General features: G+C 39.8%; 1 protein-coding gene across 2 annotated transcripts in view; it reads left to right on the forward strand.

The window, feature by feature from the left end:
• LOC124057673 (tight junction protein ZO-2-like) overlaps nt 1-26,368 on the forward strand; it is a 67,631-nt gene that overhangs the window by 10,557 nt on the left and 30,706 nt on the right. For both annotated transcript variants that reach the window (XM_046386142.1, XM_046386143.1), the window contains exons 2-4: nt 19,257-19,310; nt 22,236-22,360; nt 24,997-25,099. In XM_046386142.1, coding sequence (XP_046242098.1) covers nt 19,257-19,310; nt 22,236-22,360; nt 24,997-25,099 — 282 coding nt within the window. The remainder of the gene's footprint in view (nt 1-19,256; nt 19,311-22,235; nt 22,361-24,996; nt 25,100-26,368) is intronic.

The raw sequence follows: 26,368 nt of genomic DNA on the forward strand, positions 1-26,368 counted from the left end.
CTGCACAGTACACAAACTATATAGTTGAAGTAAAAGGAAGCCCACGCATTGTAGAAATATTAGAAGTTAAGTACAAAAATCTTAATTGGAGAGGTTGAAACTGCCAATCTTGAATCTTGAGATAACTCCCCTTATTCTCCTATTATACTGTACTTGTTGTCATGTCATGTGTTATCTCTGCACCAGCCTAATGGTGTGAAAGTATTAGTACTGTTTGAAGTCAAATGAAATCCTTGCCTTGAAAAGCCTTGAAATGATACTATAGGTCCAAATTGTGATAAATGTCATCTTATTAAGAATACACGGATATGTCGGCAGCTGCCACATGCTTTTCCAGAAGCCATATTTGACAGATTTTCGGGCAGCCCTTCAGTTCACAGACTTTAAAATTGCGTAGAAATCAAAGTGTTGTTCTGTCGTGACTGGGATGTTAATCTGAGAAATGAAACACTGTAATTACTGAGAAATAACAGGAAGACCACATCAGAGAGCCATTGGAAACACTGTGTGTGTGTGTGTGTGTGTGTGTGTGTGTGTTATCATCAATGAAGTCTCCAAAATGGTCTCTCACAGTCCTTCCTTAAACATAACAAACAAAAAGATGATAGAAGAGACAAACCCCTCTGGCATAATGATATCATACACATAGTTAGGGAAGAAGAGGCTGCTTACTTCTCTTCATCAGACCTGTGTGTGATTGTATTAGTGTGAGAGGGAAGGAGGGCAGAGGAAGCTGCTCTGAGGTCAGCAACAGAACAATGGCTAGTCTCAGTTCTGCTCCTGGAAACCAGAGAGGCATGAAAGAATTGTGTTGCACTGCACATATTGTATTATTCTGTCGAGTGTTTTCTCCATCCCATTTATGTTAGTGATGATGGATTAATTGACAGTTTCAACACACACTGAATCTTCTAAGGTTCACAAAGGAGGATTTATTGGATCTAGGTATAGCTAATATACTAAAAGTGTATTTAGACTAGAAAAGGTGAGCAGCACATATAAGATTTTAAGTAAGGGTTCACTGATGTGTATGGATGATTTGGAGGACTCTATCAGAAAGCACAAGTTGGATATGAACCTGCCATGACTCCACTTGTCAACAAAATCCCATATGTTGTTAAACACCATAGTATAGTGCATGCATGCTGCCTAGCCAGAAGAATTTTTTACATTTGAATGAAATATATTAAGCCTCAAGGAAAGTAAGCACAGGTGCAAATTTATTCAGCAAAGACAGCTGGTTGACAGTAGCACAGGTGTTTCTAATAAACTGAATGATGGCTGAACCTGTGAATATGTGTGCTTTTGTGTAAAAGGACTATTAATTAACGAGTGAAAAGTTTCTATTTTTCACTTAACTCTCTTAAGCCACACTTCTCCATATCGCCTTATTTTCCAGTGTTGTTTTCGTCATGTTTCCTTTCTCCTTCCCCAGCTGTGTGTGCTCCTTAGACCTGATAGTCTAATAGTGCACTTTAACTAACGTACTTGAAGCAGTCCTGCTCTCCTTCTCCTCCTGTTAGTTGATTCCTGCAAATATCGAGCATGTTTGAAATAAAGTCAGAAAATCAAAGCACAAATGTTTGTGGTAATGACCTCACACTCAGCCTGGGCCTGTCACAATTCTGAAATTCTAGTTCACAATTAATTGTCATACAAATAATTGCAATTAATGATTTCATTTACTTTTCCGTCCATTTTCTACCACTATTAAGCTGGGATTCTAATGGCCAGCGGTGTGCTTGCCATGAACACAAAGGCTGACCCCAAATATTGTTGGCTGTTATATAACGGTGATGCCAGTTATGCATGATTTCCATTACTTTAATTTAATAAATTTCACTGCGAAATCTTACCTTTAACACTTTGTTGTAGGGTTGGTCCAATACCAATACTAGTATCAGAAGTGTCTCTGACGCTGCCTAAAAAAGCTGAACTGAATTTTGGTAAATACATGTATGTGACTAAACAGATCTTTAACTGTAGTGGATATCCATAAATTGCAAGTGAAGCAACATTTGAACCACAAAAAATAAAATAGAAGGCTTGTAAGCAAAGGAAGAGATTCCATGTTGAGCTTACATTAACAGCATAAGGTGATCCAAAATGAATGAGGCATCACTCCAATATATGACCAAATATACTTGTCCAGCAAAGGGAAATAGAAATCCATAATACAAGCCTGTTTCAAGCCTCTAGCTCTGCTGCACATGCACTTGTGAACTGCTGTGTGACCTAATATAACTAAAAGGTGGTTCATTAACTTCTGCAGTAACAGTAAAAAAGCTTTAAACTCAGTCGAGCTGTTTTTCTTTTCCTTTTTTTCCTTTCGCTTTTTTAAGAGTACAAGCAACAGGCAATGGAAACATTTTTTGTCAAGTGAATGATGATCAGCTGTTAGGTATGATTATATTGGACAACAGTGCTTAACTTGGTTTAAAAACTGAAATGAAACAGTCAAGGACTGTAAATGATCTCCGATTTAATTTACTTTCAAACACAGTGCAGCACCACAGGAGAGACTCTCAGCTATAAATCAGAGAGCCGCTTTCACCACATCCACATAAATTTCACTTCAGACAGTCAAAGGTGTCAGTACAAATGGCATGAAAAACAGTATTCACAAACACAGTGGCTCAGCATGTCCAGATATTTAAGGGCTTACACAAATAACATGAGCTCCAGTCTCACAGTTCTGTTGAATAGCACATCTCCCAAACGCTGTCACATGTTGTCCTGTCTCCTAATGGGCACTGGGTTAGCTGAGTTTGGTTCGTTGGAAGCAAATAAATGAATGAATTTGTGAGTGGAATAAATTTGGCTGCTGCTGTACTGATGAGTCCCCACCCCCAGGCCAGACACACAGACACACATGCGGGAGTAGTGAGGGGAGGATGTATAAATAGCAGCAGCATCATTTATCATGGTGAGGAAGCTGTAGCTTCCTCATTGAGTCAGGTAGCGGCAGCCTCCAGTTCTGCAATTGTCACCTGTCACTGTGCTTCTGACTGCTGCACTCATTTACGACCCTGCACACTCGCACTGTCTTTAGGAAACACCATGATCTGTTACGGGAGTGTGACAATTAAACTAATCACTATTTTAGAAAAGCACTGGCCACTCATTTTCAGTATTTTTTTCTAGCATGCCAGCTGTGATTGATCAAAAGTCCAGACATATCTTTATATGTTGCTGTTTTTCAGGGGTTGGTTAGGCCCCTTACTTCCAGTGAAGGGAAATCTTACTGCTTCAGCATACCAAGACATTTTGGATGATGCTATGCTTCCAATTATGAACTTTCAAAGTCCGTAAAGACTTTGCTTTGTGAGTTTGGTGTGAAAGAACTTGGCTGGTTCACACAGAGACCTGACTTCAACTACATTTATCATCTTTGCCAGTAGAGTGGATGCTGTTATAGCTGCTGAGCTATCTGTGTGTTTAGAATGCAAGTTCATTAAAGTCTCTACAAAGATGATTTGACACAATCGGTAGGGCTGTAAGTAACAATTGTTTTCGTTATCAGTAAATCTGCTTATTGATTGCACAGTTAATCTAAAACAATTAATCATTTACTGTAAAAAATGAAATTGTGAAAAATGCTAATCAGAGTCTCCCAGAGCACAAAGTGACATCTTCACGCTTTTTTTTTTGTCCAACCAACAGTCCAAAGACTTTTCAGTTTTATTACCATAAACGATAAAAGCCGCAAATCCTCACTGAAGAAGCTGGAACGAGCAAATGATTTACGTGTCGACCGGAAAAATGAGTGAAGTGATAAATCTGTTATCAAATTAATTGGCAACTAATTTTCTTTTGTTAAACTAATTGAATAACTTATGGAATATTAATATAATTAAATAAATACAGAAATATTTCAGAGAGATGGACAGTGTGGGGAAAGATAAACATACTAATAAATGAATAAATAAATTAATTTAAAATGCATAAATAGTTCAGCAGGCTGACATAATGTTGATCAACTGAATTTGTTTAGTATTAGACCAGCTAAATGCTTCTGTCCGGCAGCAGAAACAGCTTAAAGTGTGACATACGACCCAGGTGATAGTAAAGGGGCCGTGAAAAACGTGAAGCATCACGTTAGAGTGCATGAATTCTGTTTGTTTATCCATTTATATATTTATTTGCTGACTGTGGGGATTCAGTGAGGCGAAGTTAGTCAACCATTTTGTCAGTCTGACTTAACAAAATTTGGTTCAGAGTTTCATTCATGCATCCCATAAGCGGCCTGTACTCACTCCCAATGTGTCAGATAAGGCAGTCTGGTCCGTGGCCCATCGCTTCAAAGTACCACGCTGTAGTTTGTCCCTTAGCCTCATTTCTGGCTTATTTACGAAAGTTACAAACAAAGGTTACGGATTAAAGATCAGATGATAGAGTAATGAATACAGAATTGAGGAGAATACAGAACCGCATCAGACAGACAAACTCCAGAATGGGAGGATGGTAATCTGAATAAAGAAGTGTGTGTGTTGTAGACAGTAATTCTTGAGAGAAGCTCATTGTCTAAACATAACTCCAGCAGACACAGACAGTGCTGAGAGGTGGGAACACTCAGTCCTTGTTGGTGGAGTGCTCTGAGCTAATACAATAAACAGTGCCAATGGCTAAAGTGACCATCGAAGTTGTCTTTTCTGCTGTGTTTCTGCTGCTGTTCCCCCTGTTCATCTTCCTCAAGCAAAAATGCCAAACATTTGACATTTTCAGCTTTTTAAATGTTTTAAATGTTTTTAAATGATTTGCTGATTTTATTTGTCATTTATGATGGGTTTTGGACTGCTGGTTACTCTGCCCCTAACAAAGATTTACTTGTGTTTACTTCGTTGATCAGTGTTGGTCACCTTTCTTTCACTTGTCACTGACCGTGTCATCACAGAAAATTCTACTGTGGAATGTGGGACATGTAGTTTTTAATGATTCCCGGTAGATTCGGTAGGTTATTTCTGTGGTTTGTACATATTTATCAAGAAACTAAAGAGACAGTACGCAAACAAAAACACTGTGAACATGCTGTTGATAGCCACTATTCTACAACAGTGCCTTGTACAAAGGAAATGGAACAGCTTATTTGATATTTTATGGATTTTTGGAAATTTTTTAAAAAACTAATTCCACAGCAGTTTGACTCCACTACTCCACAAGTGCTTACATGCTCAGCATCGTCTGTACACACCCACTGCTTGTATTGTGCATTTTGTCCGTTATGTTAACACTGCTACAGCTGACTGCTGGCTGGACAGAAATGGTTCCCATGACCTTGAGTGCATAACTCTGCGTTTGTGTATCAGTGTGTGAGAGTTGGAGTGTGCATGCCTCTGTGGGTGTATTGTGTGGTTTCAGGTCAGTGCTGTGTGTGATGGCACAATATCTCCATTGTTGTCGGTCCAAATACGTGATTGTACTCTGAGACACACACTATATAACGGTCTATTGAACTGGCACATTACCGTTGTTATCTGCCTGACGCTGACTTTAATAACAGTTTGTCTTTTTAATATAGCTGAACCAATGCTTATATAATAGTGTGTTATAATGCTTTAAGACTACACTCACAAGCACACACAATGCTGCTGAAGCAGTACATCAGCAGTCATAACACATTATAGATGTCACTGAAAATTAAATATTAGTTCAAGTGTCTTATGGATGCTCTTGACTCATAATAAACTAGAAGTTGACTTGCTTATGATGCGTTATGACTACCTATACTCACCTAGACACACTTCAACAGTCAGCTGTAGTAATGACTCATAGTGTGCTGTAATAGTTCATGCAGTATCATAAGTTATCATTGTGTCATTGTGTGTTAAGTGAGGTGAAGTACATTTTGATGCATCCCTTTTAATGCAGGCAATCTATGCTGCATCAAGTGAATGTTTATGTACTATGACTCCTACAGCTCATTGTTAAGGTGTGTATAGAAGAAAAGCCTATTTCATGGTGAAAATTGTTAAAAACATGGACAGTGAATGAAGAAGGCCATTAATAAACGACTCTGTGCGCTGAACCTTTCATTATTTGAGAGTTAGCACCCTGCAGGAAGACGCTGCAATTTGTTTAGCTAGCATGACCTGCTCGCTGTACATCAGGCCTTACTTCAGCAGCTGTCAGGCTGGTTCAACCTCAGTGAGAAGGCCGCTCACTCTGTGCACATTCAGACAGAATCTGGACTGTGGGCAGTTCAAACTCTATCTTTTGAAGTTTGGTATTTTTCCAGGACAGTGCCGCTGCTTTAATGTCAGAGGGCTTTTATTGTTCTGAGCTGCTCTGTGCCTGCAGCCACTTTTCCACTTCAAAGCTCTCATGCCATTAGATATGTGTATATCCTGACCTACTCTCTGTTGATAGAACTGTACATTAGCATACCACACACACACACACACACACACACACACACACACACACACACACACACACACAGATGCTGTAACCAGTCAATCAGTGATTGATGTTAAATTTTTTTATGGCCTCAGTGAGGATGTGTGTTTCTACAACTGTCTGTTTCTGCAGGGTTTAGGTCTGTTAGTGTGTGATGTTTATTCTGTTAAAAAATATAGGACTGCATAAAATAGAAAAGACTATTTTATTTATTTCACTTTTGCTTAAATAACCATCATTTTCGCGTTTTGCGTCTGAAGCCCTCTCACAGTGAGCTGCTCTCCCTGTGAACATTCAGAGTCAGAGAGTCATTTCTTCTGTCTGATTTCTCCTGAGCTCTTCCAGCAGTGCTGCAGCTGACTCGTCCTTCTCTGGGCTGATGTGGGCTGGAAAGGTCACAGTGTGAGATAGGGAGTCCCTGGGTGCTTCAGCCTCTCATCTCCTCTTTGAAGATTAAACTTCCTTTTTAATGACCCCCTCCCCCTCTCTCCTCACATTGCAGGACAGAGGGTGTACTTTCCAAACTGTTCCAGTCTTCTTTGTAAGACCATACAGAGATTATAGTATATTGCATTACTTTACACAAGGCAATATATTCTGATCTTAAGTTTCATTTTAAGAAAGCTCTCAAACCCAGCACACCACCACATGCATAAATCTGATAAAATCATTTAACTTTTTATGTGATCAGAACAGTGGGATTTGCATTTGTATGTAACACATTAACATCCAGCATTATTGCACTAGTCTGAGCAAAGAGATTAACATTTTTTTCTAAATCAGCAAAATGAAATTTACTAGATAATGTAAGAAAATAAAAGTAAACTATACAAAGTCAGCTGTGTTTCAGTGTTCGCCGTGGCCCACATCACAAAACATAATATTTTGATACTGAAGTGTATTGATATGTTCTTACACCCATAATAATAAATGTAACGCTACATGTGTGTAAAATACAGCAACGGGCTGGTTTTTACATTATGTCACAGTTCAGGATAAAGGCTTTGTGGTATCGAAGGCCAGCAGGTTGAGTGGACTGGAGCGGCAGAAGACACACACCATCCTTTTTTGTCCAATACTTACTCAAACACACTTGAACTTTTCTTTCTAGATTTAGTTTTCCTGCTCTTTGCATTGCAGTGTTAGCATGACCACATGCTCAGGTCTCAGACTGGCTCTCTCACATGGGTCCCATGAAATATTACAGCATCAGTAGTTTGGAAAATATTGATACGGAATTTAACCTGACCAGCCTTAAATAACATTTTCTACCACATGGACAGAAAAATGGCCTGTGTAATGAGGGTGATGACAGGAGGACCTGCTCATTAATGCAACTTAATGCAAATTCATCATAATTTTCTATTGACTGACTCATTGATTAATCAGCTAATTATTTCAGCATCGTGTTGTGCTGTTGATGAACAGCAGGAATTAGCAAATTGTTTGAAGATAATTGGATTGAAGTAGTAGTCCCATTGATTTTCTTTTTTGACCATGGTTAGTGCTGTTCCTGTGCCTCGGAAGGAGGATTATAACGAATGTATGTTCACAAGCCAACATTTGTTGACTGACATTATGGCAGCAGTGCTGCATCTGTCAACCCGCAGTAAAGCTGTCTTCTTCATTTATCACTTACATTTTTGAGATCCCCTGCTTCATTGAGCTTCTTTTCACTGTAACTCAGCCTTAACTCTCTGATTCTCTGAAGAGTTTGAAACAGATGTAAGAACAAAGCATATCTGTGGAACAATACAACTAAACTCTGCATAAGACGGTGTTGTCTGATTTTTACTGAAGGATGATCTGAAATGGGAGAAACTCTGTGGGTTTTGAAATCTAGAGTATTTTTTACTCTGTCTCTGTTTTTAGTTGTGGAGGTCAGCAGGTCAGGCTCAGCAGTAATGTCCTCTTTTCTCTCACAACAACCATTACATGCCCAGTGCTGTTTGTGGACAAGTACAAGTGCAGCTCTCTCTCTTGTTCCGCCAGCCTTAGTTTTTCTCATCCCATCAGCCTCCTCTCTGCGGCTCTCTTGAGGAACCTTGTCCTTTATTTATAATGGAAAGATGATGTTTGAAATATTTACATCACAAGGAGGAAAGAGTTTTAAAAAGACATCGGGTAAAACAATGGCAGAAGTTGCTCTCAGCCTCAACCACGAGGACAGAGTAGGTCTGTAGAACCAGGGGAAGACGAAGTCAAAATGTCTGATGGAAAAGTGAATCCAGTTTAACAGCTAACAATGGAGGATTAAGCAGCATAATCCAGAGTCCCAAGGTAGAGGAATAAGTGGTCAGGAGTAATAGAAGAGAGGAACAAAGCATTTAATTTCATTGAACGGTTGAACCATTCCATTTAAAGAGTAAATTAACATATTAGGCCTTAAAACCTTTCTATAAATAAATTCTGGAAATGTCCAAGCTCATGTTGAATGTCCAGCAGCCTTTCCCAGAGCCAAAAAAGAAACACAATTAGATCAAAGCCTTGTATAAGACTGGCATGTCTGTGGTCCGATTTTTTACAGGGTTCAGTGTCTGTAATTTGAATTACTAAATATTAAATGTTCATCTGCAGATTTCTGTTGTCGTCCCAGTATATCTAGTTAAAGTGTGGTGAAGCAGCACATCACATGACATGGTGTCCACCTTAAAACTGTGCTGATTGTATAGATATTCTGAAGATGTGTGTGAAGATTCCTTGTTTTAGACATCCATATTTGAAGCGTTGTAGTACATATGTGTGTCTGGACAGACACTGATGTAAACTGCAACTTGACTGGTACACAGACACATATGACAGTGACATAGTAATTGTATTTAATAATAATTAATTATAGTGGCATTCAGTATTACTTGATAACACAAGCTGTCTGTGAAATTGCATCAATGAAATTAAATTACACTGACTAAATCTCTATCTGTATTACATGAATTAAATCTGCATCACAGCCACCAGAGCATCTTATGTGAAAAAATGCTTCACCTCCAAAGTGCTCTCAAACTCACCCACCTGGAATTTCTGATGACTTAACAGAAAATATTTGGCTCTGATTAATTTTGAAAGAGGTAAATCCAAAGGGGAAAACCAAACACTTAGCAAACACTGGCAGTACCAGTGGGATAACTTCATCACTAAGCTGCTCAGTCAGTCGACAGTTGTAGTTAGTCAGTCAGTTACAATAGTGGCCAGTGAAAGCTTCTGCTCTAAGTGAAGCAGTGATTAAATCTTTTATTTGTTCCTCGCTGAGTCAAAGATTGACCTGAAATTACCTTTCACTTGTTGCACCATAGAATCACTGGGGGGAAATTCGCCCTAAGCAGGAGCCAAAAATCCTGCTGTTAATACTGTATGGCAGTAAAGTGATCTTTTTCTGAACTTTTTTGACAGTTGTAGCTACACAAAATCTATTTTTAATGTCCCCTTGCAATAAGCAGTAGCGGGGATTGCCAGCTGAGAATTATCTGCACTATCTTCGTTCCACTATGCTAACTTATTTATACATTGCGCGTCATTGTGTGGAATCCATGTGTGAACATGTAGTTAACACCACAGTAGCACTCCAGGTCCTCACTGACACATAATTAGCAGCTAATTACATTAAAGCTATTTCAGCCTGGACAGTGGATGAACACCTCATGCACTGGTTAATTACATTGCTTCTGTTGGTATCTATAACTCTGCTGCTGTACTGTACTATTAAGCCAAATACACAGATAAATGATGACATATCACAGTACAAGTGATAGTGATAGTGAGTGCACAAATATATAATTGCATATATATTTTTTGTACAAATATGCATTCTTTATTCTCGTGATACAAGAATACCAAGAGTGTAGGGCTTTGACAATGAATCCAAAGCATCCCACATATGAGTGCTGCCATCTTGTGCTGGTGACATCATTTGGAGCCAGCAGCTGTGCAGTAGTGATCAGGTGGTAGAGCCTCAGTATTGAGTTCTCGCCCATGCACCCATCTGACCCAACCAGGAGCTGGTGCAGGTGCTCAGCTGTCGTTAATGATGTTTCACCCCCTTTTCGGATCATCAAAAAAATTATTCAAACCAAAACACTCTTTTGGGAGCTCCCGTGTCATCCATCTTAACATACAGTGAGTGGTTGAAACACACAGACAAAAACTCCAAACTATTTCAAGTGACATCAGACTTACATAAAACATGTCATTGCACTCACACAAAAGGCATTTTATTTTTGCCAAAATGATATGTTTTGTCAGTACATGAAGCCTGAGCAAAACCACCACCAACAGCACAGATGTTTCCAAAAATGGTTATTTAAAACTTGACTCCATGCACCAGCAGGCTTGTGTTTGTTATGCCAGCTGGAACATGAAGCTGAGTGTTGTGGCACAAACTTGACAAAACGGCAGACATACACAGTTGGAGACTAGCTGGTGACCATTGTGAAGCATTTTGGAGCTAATTGTTTCACCCTGTCATCTAAAAGGGTGATGATCTGTCAGTGTTGTGTGGCCAAAAAAATCTGCAGGCTCATGCATTTTCTGGCAGATTTTAGAAAATAAAAACTGAAATAAAAACATTTTCCTGCATTTCCGTGTTGATCAAGTTAAAGTGTCTGTATTACATTGTCATCACTTCCAGTTGTAGCCTGTGTTCTGTACTGTGGCAATACTCCAGGAGCAGAGAGACATAGAGAACACACACACACACACACACACACACACACGCACGCGCACAGAGAGAGCATTGTGTTTAGCGTGAGGGTGTTGTGATGACGATGTGCTGTGACAGCACTGAACAGGCCTGTCTGAAGCTCTGAGGGCCACCCGCAGACACACACACACACACACACACACACACACACACACTCACACACACACACACACACACACGCATAACGAGTGAACTGAAAGTGTGTACTGCACTTACTGAGTGCAGCTTTGAGTGAGAGATATTTTTTTACGACTGGTCACACACATTTCTGTACAGTGAATTCACTTTTTCTGTTTATACGGTTTTCTTTGTCAATGTGCAGCTCGAATGTAGTTAATCGAATGTCCAAAATGTATGAATTCAATTGATACATTTCATATATACCTCTCAGGTTCAACTTTTGTCTCCCAACAGTGACCAGTGGCTTTAAAAACACTAGCTACAAGTTGCATTACAATATGTTTCACTAGCTTTAAATTGTGTCCTATGTATTTATTGGGCATTAACCCTGATGGCACCTCTTTGAATTTCAGTCCAACTGAGCGTACATCACGTGTTTTACGCCTTTGCCTCTGATGTTTTTAAAGCATGCTAGAGGGCAAAGCATGTATGAAATAGAAATAGTACTTTCATGGATGTAGTTTCAGTGCTGTGAGTACATGTGTAGCCCTCTAATGCACGCAAAGCTAGTCCCTGTGGGGTCAGTTGCTGAACGCAAAGGGAAGCAGAGCAATAGTTCCATTGCTTTTTTTTCTGTTTTTTTTTTCTTCTTTTTTTTAATAGGTCATGTATGCTCCCTGAGGAAGACTCCTAACATGTGGAGAACACATTTTACTGAACAAGTTAGGGTGTATGTGCAGTGCGTCTTTGAAAAGGTCCCGCCTTTAATGCATATTGCGTCATCTGCAATCTTGTTCTATTGCTTTCATTCATCATTTTAAAGCAATTGCAAAGCATCATATACCCAGGTGACAGTGACAGTAATGCCCCACTTGGTTGCAATTTGCCAATAAGAGGGAGAGGAAGAAGAAGAAGAAGAAGAAGAGAGAGAAACGTGCACTTCAATGTAGTTATTCTCGGTGCTGTGAGGATATGCACAGGCACCCTTGATAAATCTCTGTGTTATGATGAAGGTTTAAAATCCTCTGTAGAATATGAAGGATCCTGGACATTGGAACACTCCTTTGTCAGCAATCCGTCACCGAGTCTCCTTCCTTAAGTCTATAAAAGACAAGGTACATGCTCATAGAACTGGAGTTATATTCAGATAACTACAATGTGTTTTGATGTGACTGTTTTCAAGAGCATAAATACATACCTACAATACATACAAAGACTGCTGTGTGAAGAGAGGATGAAGTCATATTTCAGATGCCAAATTTCTGTATGTCATAGTGTGCACTTTGGATGTATGAATTATTAAGAGACCCACCTGAGAGCAGACCATGATGTGTCATCTATTTTAAAGGCTAAGGAGGGTCACTAGCTTTGGAAAAATGATTTAATTAATGTTATTGTCATATTATTGCATGAACAATGTTAACATCGACAAATTCTGACCACACTTTAGTCAAATTACCATTGACAGTCCAGCCCATCACAGAGGCAGTTGCAACCTCCGCCGGCCTCTACAGTGCAATTTGCTGCTGGCTCAGATTGGCAGGAAACCTGCTGGATCACTGTAGCACAAAGTAAGGTTATGGCATGACAATATGAGCCCTATTACTGAGCCTCATTGACGCACTCATCTGTAGGCCCTTCCAGCAGAGGAAAAACTGCACTTTTTTATTAGTGTGTATTTTTTGCCATTGCCATAGCCTTTGTTCAGGTCACTTATTCACATAAATATTCAGTTTCAGTACAGTCAGAAAGGCAACACCGATTGCTGGTCTGTGATAGAAAATCAACTTTGGTCACAGGCATGAAAGTCAGATGTGGTGCACACCTGTCCACCAGTTTGACCTTACATTCCAGCTTGTAACATGTATGGCAGTCTGCTTCTTTCTGGCGTATGACTTTTGTTGACACTTTTTTACTATTAAATTCGGGTGTGGTATGGGGCTGTTTTTCAGGGGTTGGGTTTGGCCCCTTGCTTCCAGTGAAGGGAAATCTTAATGCTTCAGCATGCCAAGACATTTTGGACAACGCTATGCCTCCAACCCTGCGGCAACAGTCCAGGGAGGGTTCCCCTCCACCCCAAAATTCTGTACCCCAGGGCAAAAAGGAAGGTCCACAAAGGCATGGTTGAACTGGATGAACCAGGCTTGGTGTGGAGGGACCAACTCCACCCCAAGTGCCTATTGCTGTGGTCAGTGTTATCACGTGATATTATTTTATATTATGTTTTGTTGTATATGTTGATCAAAAAGTGACAAGGAATTTCAGTACAAAAAAGTCTGATCTATGTGCCATTTAAAAACACTGTCTTCATGTTGAATGTTGAACTTGCGTGAGAGTGAAAAAAGGAACTGTTTCCTGACAGTCGCAGTCACCATATCAACATAAAATGTGATGATACAGTATGCCAGTGTTTTTCATTTGTTTTGGTCTTTTTGACCAATTTGGAAGAGCAAAGTACTGCAAATCACCACTGAAGTTAATATGCCAGTAGACACAGTATAATTAGCACTTTGAGTTGTGTTTGTCTGATAACTGTGAGTGCGGTATACTGTCTCCTGTAAACTCAGACTGAGACTGCTGTTTCATCCTCCAACGTGTGGTGTGATCACATTTTTTCTTGTTATATTTTCTATGTTTTGTGGTGACCCGTTCCCACTGCCCACTGCTATGGAGTGTATGCTCTGCTGGCTTTCCCTCATTACCTTTGTTTACACCTTGTTGCTTTGAACACAGACATAGCGATACTTTTAGCTGGCACATGTGGAGAGAAGGTCCATACCTGGATTTGGTACTATTTTTATTTTTGATATTATTATATTTTATTGCGTAGAAATTACAGTGACATAGTTAAGTTTTGCCTTTATATAAAAATATTGGTTATTGTAGCTTTAAGCTTTGACATTTTAAAGCTGTTGTAATACACAAATTGCACAGTGGTTTGATTGATATTAGATAATGTTGCATGTGACATGGGTGTCTGCCTGCCAAGTCAGTCTACTGCTTGTTATCCATCAGTCCAACTACTCATCTGTTCCAGTAGTTTTATGATGATATTTACATTTTACCAGTTTGTTGAGGTTTAATTGTTAGGATTGTTTCTGTATTTCAGGTCATGGCCATTTTTGGTCTTTAAAAATAATTTAAGACGGAAAATAGAAATTAAGATATAATGGTAAGTAAATTTTGTGATTCTTAAAGGAGTGAATATAGTCAGGAAAAATTCCTGAATGATGTAAAAAGTGTGTGTGAGTGTGTGAGAGAGAGAGAAAGAGTAAGTGAGTGAGCCAGAGAGTGAGAGAGGCAGAGGAAAAGGAGCAGGATAGTGTGCAGAGTGACAGGCAGAGGGAGGTGGGAGGACAGGCGGAGAGCTCTGCTGGGCAGTTCTCATGCCTGTCTCTCCCTTTGAACCTGTGGATCCCGCTTCTACCTGGCCATGTCATCTGGCCTGCGCTGGAAGTGGAGGAGTGTGGTGCGAGCGCTCAGGACTCTCCGTGGGACGGGAGCAGCAAGAGGAGGAGGCGCTGTGAGTCTGCTGTTATTTTTAGTCTCTCCTCCCTCCCGGGGCTAGGCTAATCCGCCGCTGCACAGGCTTATCCAGATTGGAGGTAGGACACTGAGGCAGAGAGGTTAAGCACTTGGTCCTGTGGGAAGCCTGCTTTGGTTGCGATGCCGTGTAAACTACCCAAATTGAGCCGGACCATGCTGAAGCAGGATTTTACTAGTCTGGGCTATGGGTTTGACAGGGCAGGGGGACCGTGGCCACTCCACTCACACGAGCACTGAGGAAGCTCCCCTGCCAGCCATGAGTTTGGAGTGGCTCCCGACCGGCTGCTGCCCCGGCTACCCTGGCTGGCATCGCTGCTGGCAAGCTGGGATGGGCAAGATTGGGGCCTCAGATAGCTGCAGGGAAAGGGGAGGCAGCAGCAGTGGTGGGGGGGCCCGGATTCAGCTGAGGGGGCTTGACACTGAACAGCTCAAAGGCAGCCTGGTGGTCCTCTATGCACCTGCTGGCAACTCCTGTCTTCTGAGATTGGTGGGACATGGATGGATGCATGGATGGATGAATAGGCTGATAGACAGTGATGAGCAGAGTGTGTTGATGTGGTGTGTTATGTCTTCAGGTCTTATATTGAATTGAACACATTCATTCAGTGGAAAAGACGTACAGGTGTTCAGCATGATCAATTTAAAGATAATTTTACAGCTGGGATATTTCTGATGTTGATGTTGTCTTTAAGGCTTGTTCTCGCATGAAATTAATCTAAATCTGCAAGTTGGATGTAGTAAGACTGATACTTCTCGCTTTATTATTTGCCACTAATATTGCTTTGCTGATTGATACTTTACTTTCCTACATATTTGTGATGCTTACAGCTGGTAATGCTTTGTGTATATATGTAAGTAATTTCAATGCAATCTTGAGGGCGAATGTGCTGAAAGACTCAGCATTTAAAAATAAAATATGAAGTGTGTGTGCTTGCTTGCATGCGTATGTGTGTGTGTGTGATGGCTCTTTGAATACAGCACTGTGTGTGTGTGTTTCATATAACATGGAGGCAGTGAAGTACATGGTTGTCTGACACGCAGTGATGTTCAGTGATGCTCACATCAGTTGGTGGCATTTAACGCTGTGGTGAGGCAGCAGAGTGAGAGCTGTGCTCATGTGTGAACAAAGACATGAATTGAAATGTCAGTAGCACACATGTACAAGTACTCTGATATAAAAAGTTTTGTCCAAGAAGGTAAATTAATTAGAGACGCACCAATCAACCGTGCGTGTTCGGCCCGGACTGGGCCGGTCAGTCTCCTGTATCTCCGATTCCCAGCCGGTCTGTTTTATGCTTTCAACACAGCAATAACTTCACAGCAGCACGCTAACGTGTTTTTAGTTGGACATTCCTCACCGGGAGCGAAGAAGAAAAGCTTGCAATTTGTAATCCGTGTAAGGCCAAAGTAAACTGTGGGACACTACCAGGAAACAGCAAACTCAATCAGACACCTGAATCACCCAGCTGATAACCTCAGCCCTGCTGAATTTATAAGCATACTTTAAAATGATGTAAGTAACTGACATTTGCTTTGTTAAATAACTCTGCCTCACCTGCTGTATCACCTGCTTTTGTTTGGTAAAGTAAAATATGTCATGACGTTGGGTACAGTTCATTTTAAGTTTGTTCTTGTTTGTTGCTCTTTCCAGCTGCAGAGCACTTTATTTTGAGAGGAAAACGTAAAGATTAATAATTGCTTTTATTATGAAAGGCCAAAATGTTGCATTGAAAAAAGAGTTGATGTTTGTATGCTGTCATTGTGGTTCTTAGAAAGAAAATCAGAATCTGCAAAAATTGGTATCAGCGGGTCACACATAAAAAAATTGGAAATCAGAATTTGTCAGGTGTAAGTGGAGAAAGCTAGCAGCATGCTACTAGTTATCAGGAGATGTGAGACAGCTGATCAGCTTAGCACCACAGGGTGCTGCCTCCATGTGTTTTTGTGTACTAGAGATGAGAGCTGCACACACAACCGACTGACATCCACAACACACAACTATCATCAGAAACGAGTTGGTGATGGTTGTGCTGTCCGTTATGTTACACGTTACAGTACTTTGGTATAAAGCCTCTTTTTGATCCACTTTGTTTGTCCTGTTACAGCAATACAAGTCAATGCTACCTGTATCTGTTTCACGTTAAAACCTCTGTTGCCTTTCGGTTCAGGTGAACCCTTAATTTCTTAACAATATTTTTATTGTGAAACATTTTTAGGAATATGCTGCAGAAAACTCACTGACCTGCAAGATTTCCATGTGGAAATATAGCCACTGCTATGATTTCCCAAGTTGCACAATGCCAAAGGTTTATTTTACTGTTCTGATGATTTAGTAGAAGAAAAGTGAAGTTGAGTGGCTGTTGCAAGAAATTAAAACACGTTGCACAGCCGTCCTGATGGATTGCGGCGTTGCTATACTCTCATTCATGGTCTCAGTAGGGGCAGTGTATTTGTTTCAGTGACAGCATATGAGTGTCAGAGAACACCCCAAAACTAAAGCACTAATGATATTAAAATGTCATTACTTGCCATTTTAGACAGTCAAAGAAAAAAAAACAAAGGAAAAATCAGAGTGTAGGCCATCATGGTTTATTGAGTGTTTTGGCTTGAGGGGAGACCTGTTCAGACTTACACACACATACAAATATCACAGTGTTCCGTATATAGAAGTAGCCTGTGTGATTCTGTTCTAATGTATGATATAAAAAGAGCTGCAACCAATATTTGATTAATTAGTTAGTCTGCAACAATTTTGATAATTGATTTACCATCATTTTTCAAGCAAAAACTGCTTGAAATGTGTTTTATGTCACTGTAATCTGCATATCTTTCAGTTTGGAGTGTTAGTTAAACAAAACAAGATGTCTGAAGATGTCTCGTCGGACATTTTTCAGTGTTTTCTGATATTTTTAACCTTGGGATAAAGTGATTAGTTGAAGAAATCCTAGTTTCAGATGTAATATTATCTGAGTAGCTGTACTTCAGACTGCCTCGATAGAGAACACACTGAAGTATTTATCCATGACAAAGTGGTGCATAAATAATAAAAACACGTAGTGCGTGTTTGTAAGGGCCACATCGCATTGTTGTGCGCGTGCTTGTGTGTTTCCTGCCTGCCTATGTAGTCTTAAATCACAGCAGTGTGGCATTGAGATAAATGGTTTTTGGGTCAGGGCTCATGGGACACTCTTCTTCTTAAATCCAGAAGTCCTACAGTAAGTGCAGTAGAAGCAACTTAGCTTATACACACACACGCCTGGACATGGGTAGAAAAGTAACATCAATATGCCTCACCATCATCCTTTCCCAAAATGAAGATGATGGCAGTGTGCAGGAATTTAATTCTTTGATGTCAGCTGCAAACGGTGATATCAGTGTTTTCAGCTGCTGTTAAGTTACAGTCACTGTGGTAGGGAATCAACCATACAGACTATATATTCCAAGACTGGCTCTCTGACAACATGGAAAAGTGTAATTTTATGCACATGACACGTAGGTGTGAGGCTTTGGGAAAACGATGTCAAGTGGTGCCTGCAGAAAAGGATTAGCAATAGCAGTATACTACACAGTGTAGTATACCCCCCCCACACACACACACACAGACCCTTCAGTCCTCTTCAATTGTCTTTCACAGCTCTTGTTAGAAGCAGCTGAAGTTGAGCAGAGCGGCCTGCCTCGATCAGTGTCATCAGAACACACATCACTTGGTGTGTGTGCCTGTAAGAGAGAGAGACAGACAGACAGACAGACGGACAGAGAAAGCAGTGAGGTGGAAAGGGATGAGGGCAGATGTCTGCTCAAACAGTTGTCCAATTAAAATTATTCACCAGCCTAGCAGAGAGACAGGCAGGACAACATGTAGGCTGCTGTTATTGACATGATACTGACTGTTCTTTCACAGAGGTCATTTCCCACACCCACACACGCCCTTTTCCTGTGTTGTGTGTGTGTGTGTGTGTGTGTGTGTGTGTATGTTAATCTGGGTTAGTCTCCTTTCCACTTGTATGTTCTCAGCCTCCAGTGATCTATATGTTCGTACTGCTCGCACATTTGTGCAGTGTAGGTTTGTGTGCATGTCTACTTGTGCTGAGGCTTATTTTTAGGAAGGTTATTGGCAAAGCATAGCCTTTTTAATTGGTTCACTTGGTCAAGAAACAGTGACATGTGATAATGCATGTTTTTCATTGACAAACGATGAAAGAGTATCTGCACCAGTCAGGTTCACTGCAAAAAGTGAAACACTTTACACCAGAGGAGCGCAGTATACATAAAATCCTCTATCAGGGTGTATGCGCTTTTACAAGATTATATCTTTTAGCAATCTGTAGATTTTTTTTTCACGATTTTCAGCGGTGATCAAGAATGAAAATGTTTTACTTGTAATGTAATAGACAATATTCATGCAAGATAAAGGTAAAGATAAAGTAGGCTGCAATAAATATTTTTGTTAAAAGTCAGTGTTTGCTAAGATTTCTGTGTCTGTGTCCCCCCCCCACAGAGCTCAGGGATGGAAGAGATGGTGTGGGAGCAGTACACAGTCACTCTGCACCGGGTGAGTTCATTCACTGACTGTGTTGTTAAAACAAGAGACATCCACCACTACATTCATCAACCTGAAGCATACGCTTTTATCAGTGTCTGATATCTGACAACTTCATATTCAAATCTGTTTCATAAAAAATAAAACTGTATTCACACGTGTGTTCACCTGTCAGGCTGCTGTGTATGAATGTTCAGTTTTAGCTTTGTTTTAATATAGTATATTCAGTGCAATGAAGAATAATTACAAAGAGTCACACACACACACACACAGACACACACACACACACACACCTCTTTTACACCAAGTTTGAAAGGAAAAGATGACAGAGCAGCCAACATTTCACTCATGCTTTGCTGGATTGAATAGTTTATTAATTTTGTTGTTTGATGTTTCAAGCTGAAATACTTTATAGTTTATAGTTTTAACCATTACTCATGTGAGCTAGAGGTACATTTCTTGACTCCAGCCTTGATCGTACTGCGATTCTTATCTTCCATGTTTAATATCATTAATGGTTTGACATGGCTGAGAGCAGCTGAACGCTGTGTTATTGGTGGTAATGTGTTGTATAAAATATAATAATAATCCAAAATTCTACTAGTAACTTGTTATATTACTTAATTGCTGCTAAAACTGCACTTACACTTGTTATGCTTTACTCCATCACTGCTTATTACTGCCTAGAATAAGTAATGTGGATACTCCTTCAGAATACACATTTAATCACATAGGAAAAATGAATATTGGAATGAAAATAAAAATGAAATATTGAAACCAGTTTTACTCCTCATTTACAGACCATTAAATAAGTTCTCTAGTAATGCAACAAATTACCTGTATCTCTTCTAGGCCAGGTTTCTACAGTGCAGATGCACATCATTCTAAAAATAGACTTGCACCGCCTCGAGCTAACCCACCCATGGTTGTACAGCTGTTGAGAAGAAACAGCAAATAACATTTAGAAATTACGTATCCTTTTTTTTCTTTCTTTTTTTATAGCTTTTATTTCACTGATAATATATTCCATTAGTGTTGTACAATTTTGGCAACTAAAAGATTTGGCATGGTTATTTTTAGGGAACTAAAACACTTTGTTTTTATCAGGGAGCGATGGTGGTCTTGGTGAAATAAAAGAATAAAAGAAATCACTGGCTTTCATTATTTTCCCTAAACCATAATCTTTCCCTATCTTAGCCTTAAATGCTTCAAGGAATGAAAAAAATAACTAAACTATGCTACTGAGCAGCAATCCTGTTTCCTCTAAAAATGTATATACTACTGTGTATACTATACAACCCTGTTTCTTTGTTACCTATGTTTAACTGAATACAGTACAAAGACAAGATATTTTACTTTCAAACTAATAAAGTTGTTTTTGGTAAATTCTGACTTTGATGCAAAACGTTCAGTAAAACAGGGGTATGTTTTTACCACTGTGTCCCATCACCTTTTAACAACTTTCTGTAAGTGTTTGGAAACTGCTGACAAAAATTAATGAAGTTTTGAAAGTGGAATTCTTTCCCATTCTTGTTTGACGTACGACTTCAGTTGCCTTCTGTTGTCGTATTCTGTGCTTCATAATGCACCACACTTTCAATGGGAGACACGTCTAGTACCTGCACTGCAGTGCAAAGTTAAAAAGATTTGCTGCCATGTCCATGCAAATGTAGGTGTAAGCAGTCTAGGCAGCAACTGTTACTGTTGCCTGTATGCACTTTTCAGTCTTAATGGTGCCTTCACAGATGTGCAAGTTACGCATGCACAACTCCATGCTCTCACTGAATTTTGTGCTGGTAACAGTCTTGACAGTCCTTTCTTCTTTGGCCTGGAGGACACAATATCCATGATATCCAACAACCATTTGAAATGTGGACCACAGCACACTTTTCAGTTCTGGATGTTGCTGGATGCAACATGCTTTACATGATAGGATCTTAACTTGCATTTGCGGATGCCGCAGTGAACTGTGTTTACAGACGATGGTTGTCTGAAGTGTTCCTGGCCCGTGTAGTAATTTCCTTTAGTCACTGTGTGTGTTTTCAGTGCAGTGTTGCCTAAGAGGTCTGAGCTCACAGGCAATTGATGATGATTCCCCGCCTTTTTGTCCCTTATGTACAGAGCTTTCTCTGGACTCTTTGAACATTTTGTGTAAATAATGGATTGTAGAGGGTGAAATCAATAAATGTAATTAAAACCAAAATTGTAATTATGCATTTAAAAATGTTTCTTCTGTTTGACTACTCAGTTTGTCATAAAGCCTATCCTTGTTTGTGAGCGACTGAGCGTTTTAAGGATGTTCCTTTCATAACCAGTCATGATACTGTGATCTGATACCAATGAACCTGTTTACCTGAGGAATGTTCGAGACTGGTGTTTTGTGAACAGTACATGACTTTCCCAGTCTTTTGTTGCTCCTGTCCCAGCTTGTATGAAATGTAATGGTGGCACAATGTAGAATCAAGATGAGTGTGTATTTACAAAACACAGTAAAGTTTAGTTTGAACATTTCATATCTTGTCTTTTTACTCTATTTATGTGAACATAGTTGAAATAGGATTAGCAAATTATTGCATTTTGTTGTTAGATTTTACACAGCATCAGAGCTTTTTTGGAATCAGGGTTGCACAGGTAGTTTTAAGCAGACAGGGTTGTCATTAGCAGAGGTATTTGATGAAAAACATGAAACACACATCATCACCCTAGCTGGAGAGAAAAGACAATAACTAAGGAGATTTCAGTACAGATTGATTCATTAGTCAACAGAACCAATAAATATCATCACTGGTTTTTTAAAAAAAATAAAAAAATCAGCACCTCGCTAGCTGCCTGGTGGAAACAAAATGACAAGATTTTAACCCCCCCCCAAAAAAAAAAATAAAGTCTGGTTCAGAGTCTGAATGCATTGTAATCATTAACTGTTGTCTGTTCCTGTAGGACTCTAAGATGGGTTTTGGCATTGCTGTGTCAGGTGGGCGTGACAACCCCAATGTGGAGAACGGTGAGACGTCAATCATCGTGTCAGACGTGCTGCAGGGAGGACCAGCAGATGGATTACTCTTGTGAGTATGTCAAAAAGTGACCTCAATGGCACAGGCTTCAATGGACTGCTGCTGTGTACTGATTAAACTGTCATACCCACTGCCCCAACTCCACAAATATTACCACAAGTAGCAGTGGTGGAAAATAACTGAGCCAAGTGTTTAAGTACAGTTTAGAGGTATTTATACTTTCTAGTATTTTTTCTTTCCATACTTCTTTATACTTCCACTCTGCTACATTTCAAAGGGAAATGTACTTTCTACTGCAATACCTGTATTTGACAGATTTAGTTACTAGTTACTTCTAACATGAAGATTTCAACGGAACTGATAATATGACAAGCTTTTAAAATACAACACACTCTTTAAGACGAGACCAGTGCTTTCCGAACCTTTTGGCTCCTGATGTAGTTGGGGGTCGCACATCAGATATCTATGAGCTGTTAGCAGGTCCACCAAATACTGATTTTTGCCTCTAAACTTCTCACACGGTTTCATGTCACTGTGTATAAAACTGTGCATAAACTAGCTCCACCTTCAGCAGCGGCAACAGTAACATCCCACTTACACATTATGCTTCAGTCAGAGGGACTTTTACAAAGCAGTGCTTAAAGTTAATGCTTTTACTTGTCAACATGTTGACGTTCATGCTTACAGTGCCTCTAAAAAAGTATTCACTACCTGGAATCATGGTCAGTATATATATATTTTTTTTCCCCTGACAACAACAAAAAAAAAAAATAAAGTGAAAAACACACTTCTGCAAAGTAATGACAATGAATTAAAAATATATAATGTAAAATGAATGATTGCATAAATATTCAGCCTCTTCAGTCAGTATTTAGTAGATGCACCTTTGGCTGCAGTCAGAGTCTGTGTGGGTAGGTCTCAGGCTTGCATATCTGGACACTGCAATTTTACACAGACAGAGATGCATAACAAGAATGATAACAGCAGAGTACTGGAATGACAATGACAGTATTAACAACAATAATTTTGATAGTAGCAGTAGTATTAGTAGAAATAATAATAATGCAGAATTATAACAGGTGATAATAACAGTCGTCAGTGTCAAGCAGGACCACAGCAGGAGGTCCAGACGTGATCCATGGGAACCTGAGGGATGAGAAAGCACAAAGACTCTGGAGAAGAAGTCAAGTTAGTGACATGCATTGATGGGACATGGATATGTGTGAAAGGAGAGTTAGAGGAGGAGAAAGAAGCTCAGTGCATCATGGGAGATTCCCGGCAGTCTAAGCCCATAGCAGCAAAACTAAGGGCCAGCCCTAACTTAAAAGTGTTATCAAATTTTACTCCATTCTTCTTTGCAAAACTGCTCAAGCTCTGTCAGGTTGCACAGGGATTGGGCTTGAGCAGCCCTTTTCAAATCCAGCCACAAATTCTCTATTGAATTAAGGTCTGGGCTTTAACTTGGCTACAGAACATTCACCTTTTTGTCTTTAAACCATTTCTATATAGCTTTCGCTGCCTGCTTTGGGTCATTGTCTTGCTGGAAAATAAATCCTCTCCCAAGTTATAGTTCTGCATCCCTGCAGCATGATGCTGCCACCAACATGCCTCACGGTGGGGTTGTGTGTTTGTGGTGATGTGCAGTGTTTGGTGTCTGCCAAACATAGTGTCTAGTCTGATGGGCAAAAAGGTCAATTTTGGTCTTATCAGAACAAAACGCCTTCTTCCAGTTGACCTTGCAGTCTCCCACATGCCTTTGGGTGTGCTCTTTAACTGAACTCCAGGGGACTTGGGAAATTTTGTGTATCCTTCCCCTAACCTGTACTTTTTAATAACCTTTTACTGGAGGTCTATTTGAGTTGTTTTGTCTTCATCGTGTAATTGTAGCCAAGAATACTTATTAACCAGTGACTGGATCTACCAGACACAGCTGTCTTTATCTACAATCGCTTGAGACACATTCACTGCACTCAGGTGATCCCTGTTTCACTAACTGTGAGACTGCTAGCACCAGTTGGCTGGACCTCTGCTGAATTAGGTCAGTTACTTTAAAGGGGGTGAATATTTATGCAGTCACTAATTTTACATTATATTTTTAATTAATTGACTTTACTTTTAGAAATCTGTTTTCACTTTATCTTTTTTTGTTAATTTTTGTCAAAAAATATTATATTGACTGTGATCCCATTTATAAAAGCAATGCTAGGGGAAAACATCAAAGGGGGTGAATACTTTGTATATTTTCGTTCAGGATTTTTATTTGTAATCGTGTTTGTACATTGCTGTATTGGTACTTTTATTTCTTATATTTTTTGCACTTTCTAAGTAAAGGATAAAAATGCTTTTTCCACCACTGACTACTAGACACTGTTCTTAATGCTCAACTCAGTCAAAACACTGATGAAGGTTCTCAAGAATACAGAAAGGGCTAAAAATGTGCTCCCCAACAGCTTGTGCTACATGTGCTAATTGTTCACTGCTTACCTCACTATCAAGATTATCTCTATTGACAAAGCTGACAAGCCGTAAGGGGGGAAGAATTAGTTCCTGCAGTTAGCTTTAGTAGGATTATGCATGAAGCAGGACTGTGTTATTTGTAAAAAACTTTTTACTGGTGACCTTTTGTTTTTTTTATTTTTTTTTCTCTCACAGTTATCTTGTATCTCTATATCTTTTTCTTTGTCCAGTGAGAATGATCGTGTCATTCAGGTCAACTCCATCCCCATGGACAACGTGCCTCATTCCTTTGCTGTGCAGTCCCTCCGTAAATGTGGGAAAGTGGCCAAAGTAGTGAGTATGAACCACACACAAGGAACTTTCTCAGCGTCTCCAGATGCTCATAGCTCTGGTACAAATAATTGTCATGCAGTCAGCCAGTGTGTGTTTGTTCTTGGTAAGCACTGGAATTAGAATGTTTCAGTCAGCCAGTCTGATGGATTTTCCTCTGTGCACAACTCTCCCTCTGTTGTGGGTCACAAGCTAACAAGCTCTTACTGACTTTTTCTGTATACATAAAATCTCACTCTTATCCTGCACTTGATGGTAAATGGGGTTCAGTTATACGATCTGCAAAATTTGCTGTATGTATGTAAGTGTGTACACGTGTGTCTTGTGACAGGGGTCAGTGCTGTGTATGACCCTCCTTGTTTTAATGTACGTGCCATCAGATTTGACCAACTTTCAGCAACTAACTAACTGAGATGTATATTAATGTACGGGGTAACAACAACAACAGCTTCCTCCTGAAAATCAAAGTGAGGTCTCCGCTCATCTTAACTGTCTGCTGATTTTAAAGGGTTAATGGGGAACATTGTTTCATTAGAAATGTATTTTTCTTTTAAATGTTGGAAAGGAGAGCAGTGGAGAAGATGAAAAGAGTGCAGAGGAGTGACACTATTGTAGCACTGTACATCTACAGGGACGGATGGACTGTATGTGTTGTGTGTGTGCATGCAGTAATGTCTCATTGTCTCATTAATATCTCATCATCTGAAGTCGCAAAAACTGAAGTTTGATATGTTTGAATCAGATTTTTTCTTTTTTTTTTTTAATTTTCTTGGTAGACTGTTGGTGATTCTTATTTAGACTTTGAGCAGAACAGTACGGTGGTTAGCATTGTCGCCTCACAGAGGAAGATTTCTGGGTCTGGGCCCTTCTGTGTGGAGTTTGCATGTTCTCCCTGTGCCTGCGTGGGTTTTCTCCGGGTACTCCAGCTTCCTCCCACAGTCGCACTAACATGCATATTAGGTTAAGTGGCTACTCTATATTGCCTCTAGGTGTGAGTGTGTGAGCATGTGTGGTTGTCTGTCTTTGTGTGTTGACCCTGCATTCGACTGGCAGCCAGTCCAGGATGTGCCCCTCCTTTCCTTCCTTCCATGCGACCCTGCATGGATAAGCGATATAGAAAATGGATGGATGGAAGGTGACTTCTCCATGTGTGTCAAGTTTTGGACTTTAACCATGAAACTGAAATGTACTAACCCTACACTGAGTTACTGAATTATAACACTAATACTAAAATACAGTGCTGTCTTTTATGTACAAATACGAGTAATTCCA

Source organism: Scatophagus argus, chromosome 4 (assembly GCF_020382885.2).
Source record: "Scatophagus argus isolate fScaArg1 chromosome 4, fScaArg1.pri, whole genome shotgun sequence".
Lineage (NCBI taxonomy): Eukaryota > Metazoa > Chordata > Actinopteri > Scatophagidae > Scatophagus > Scatophagus argus.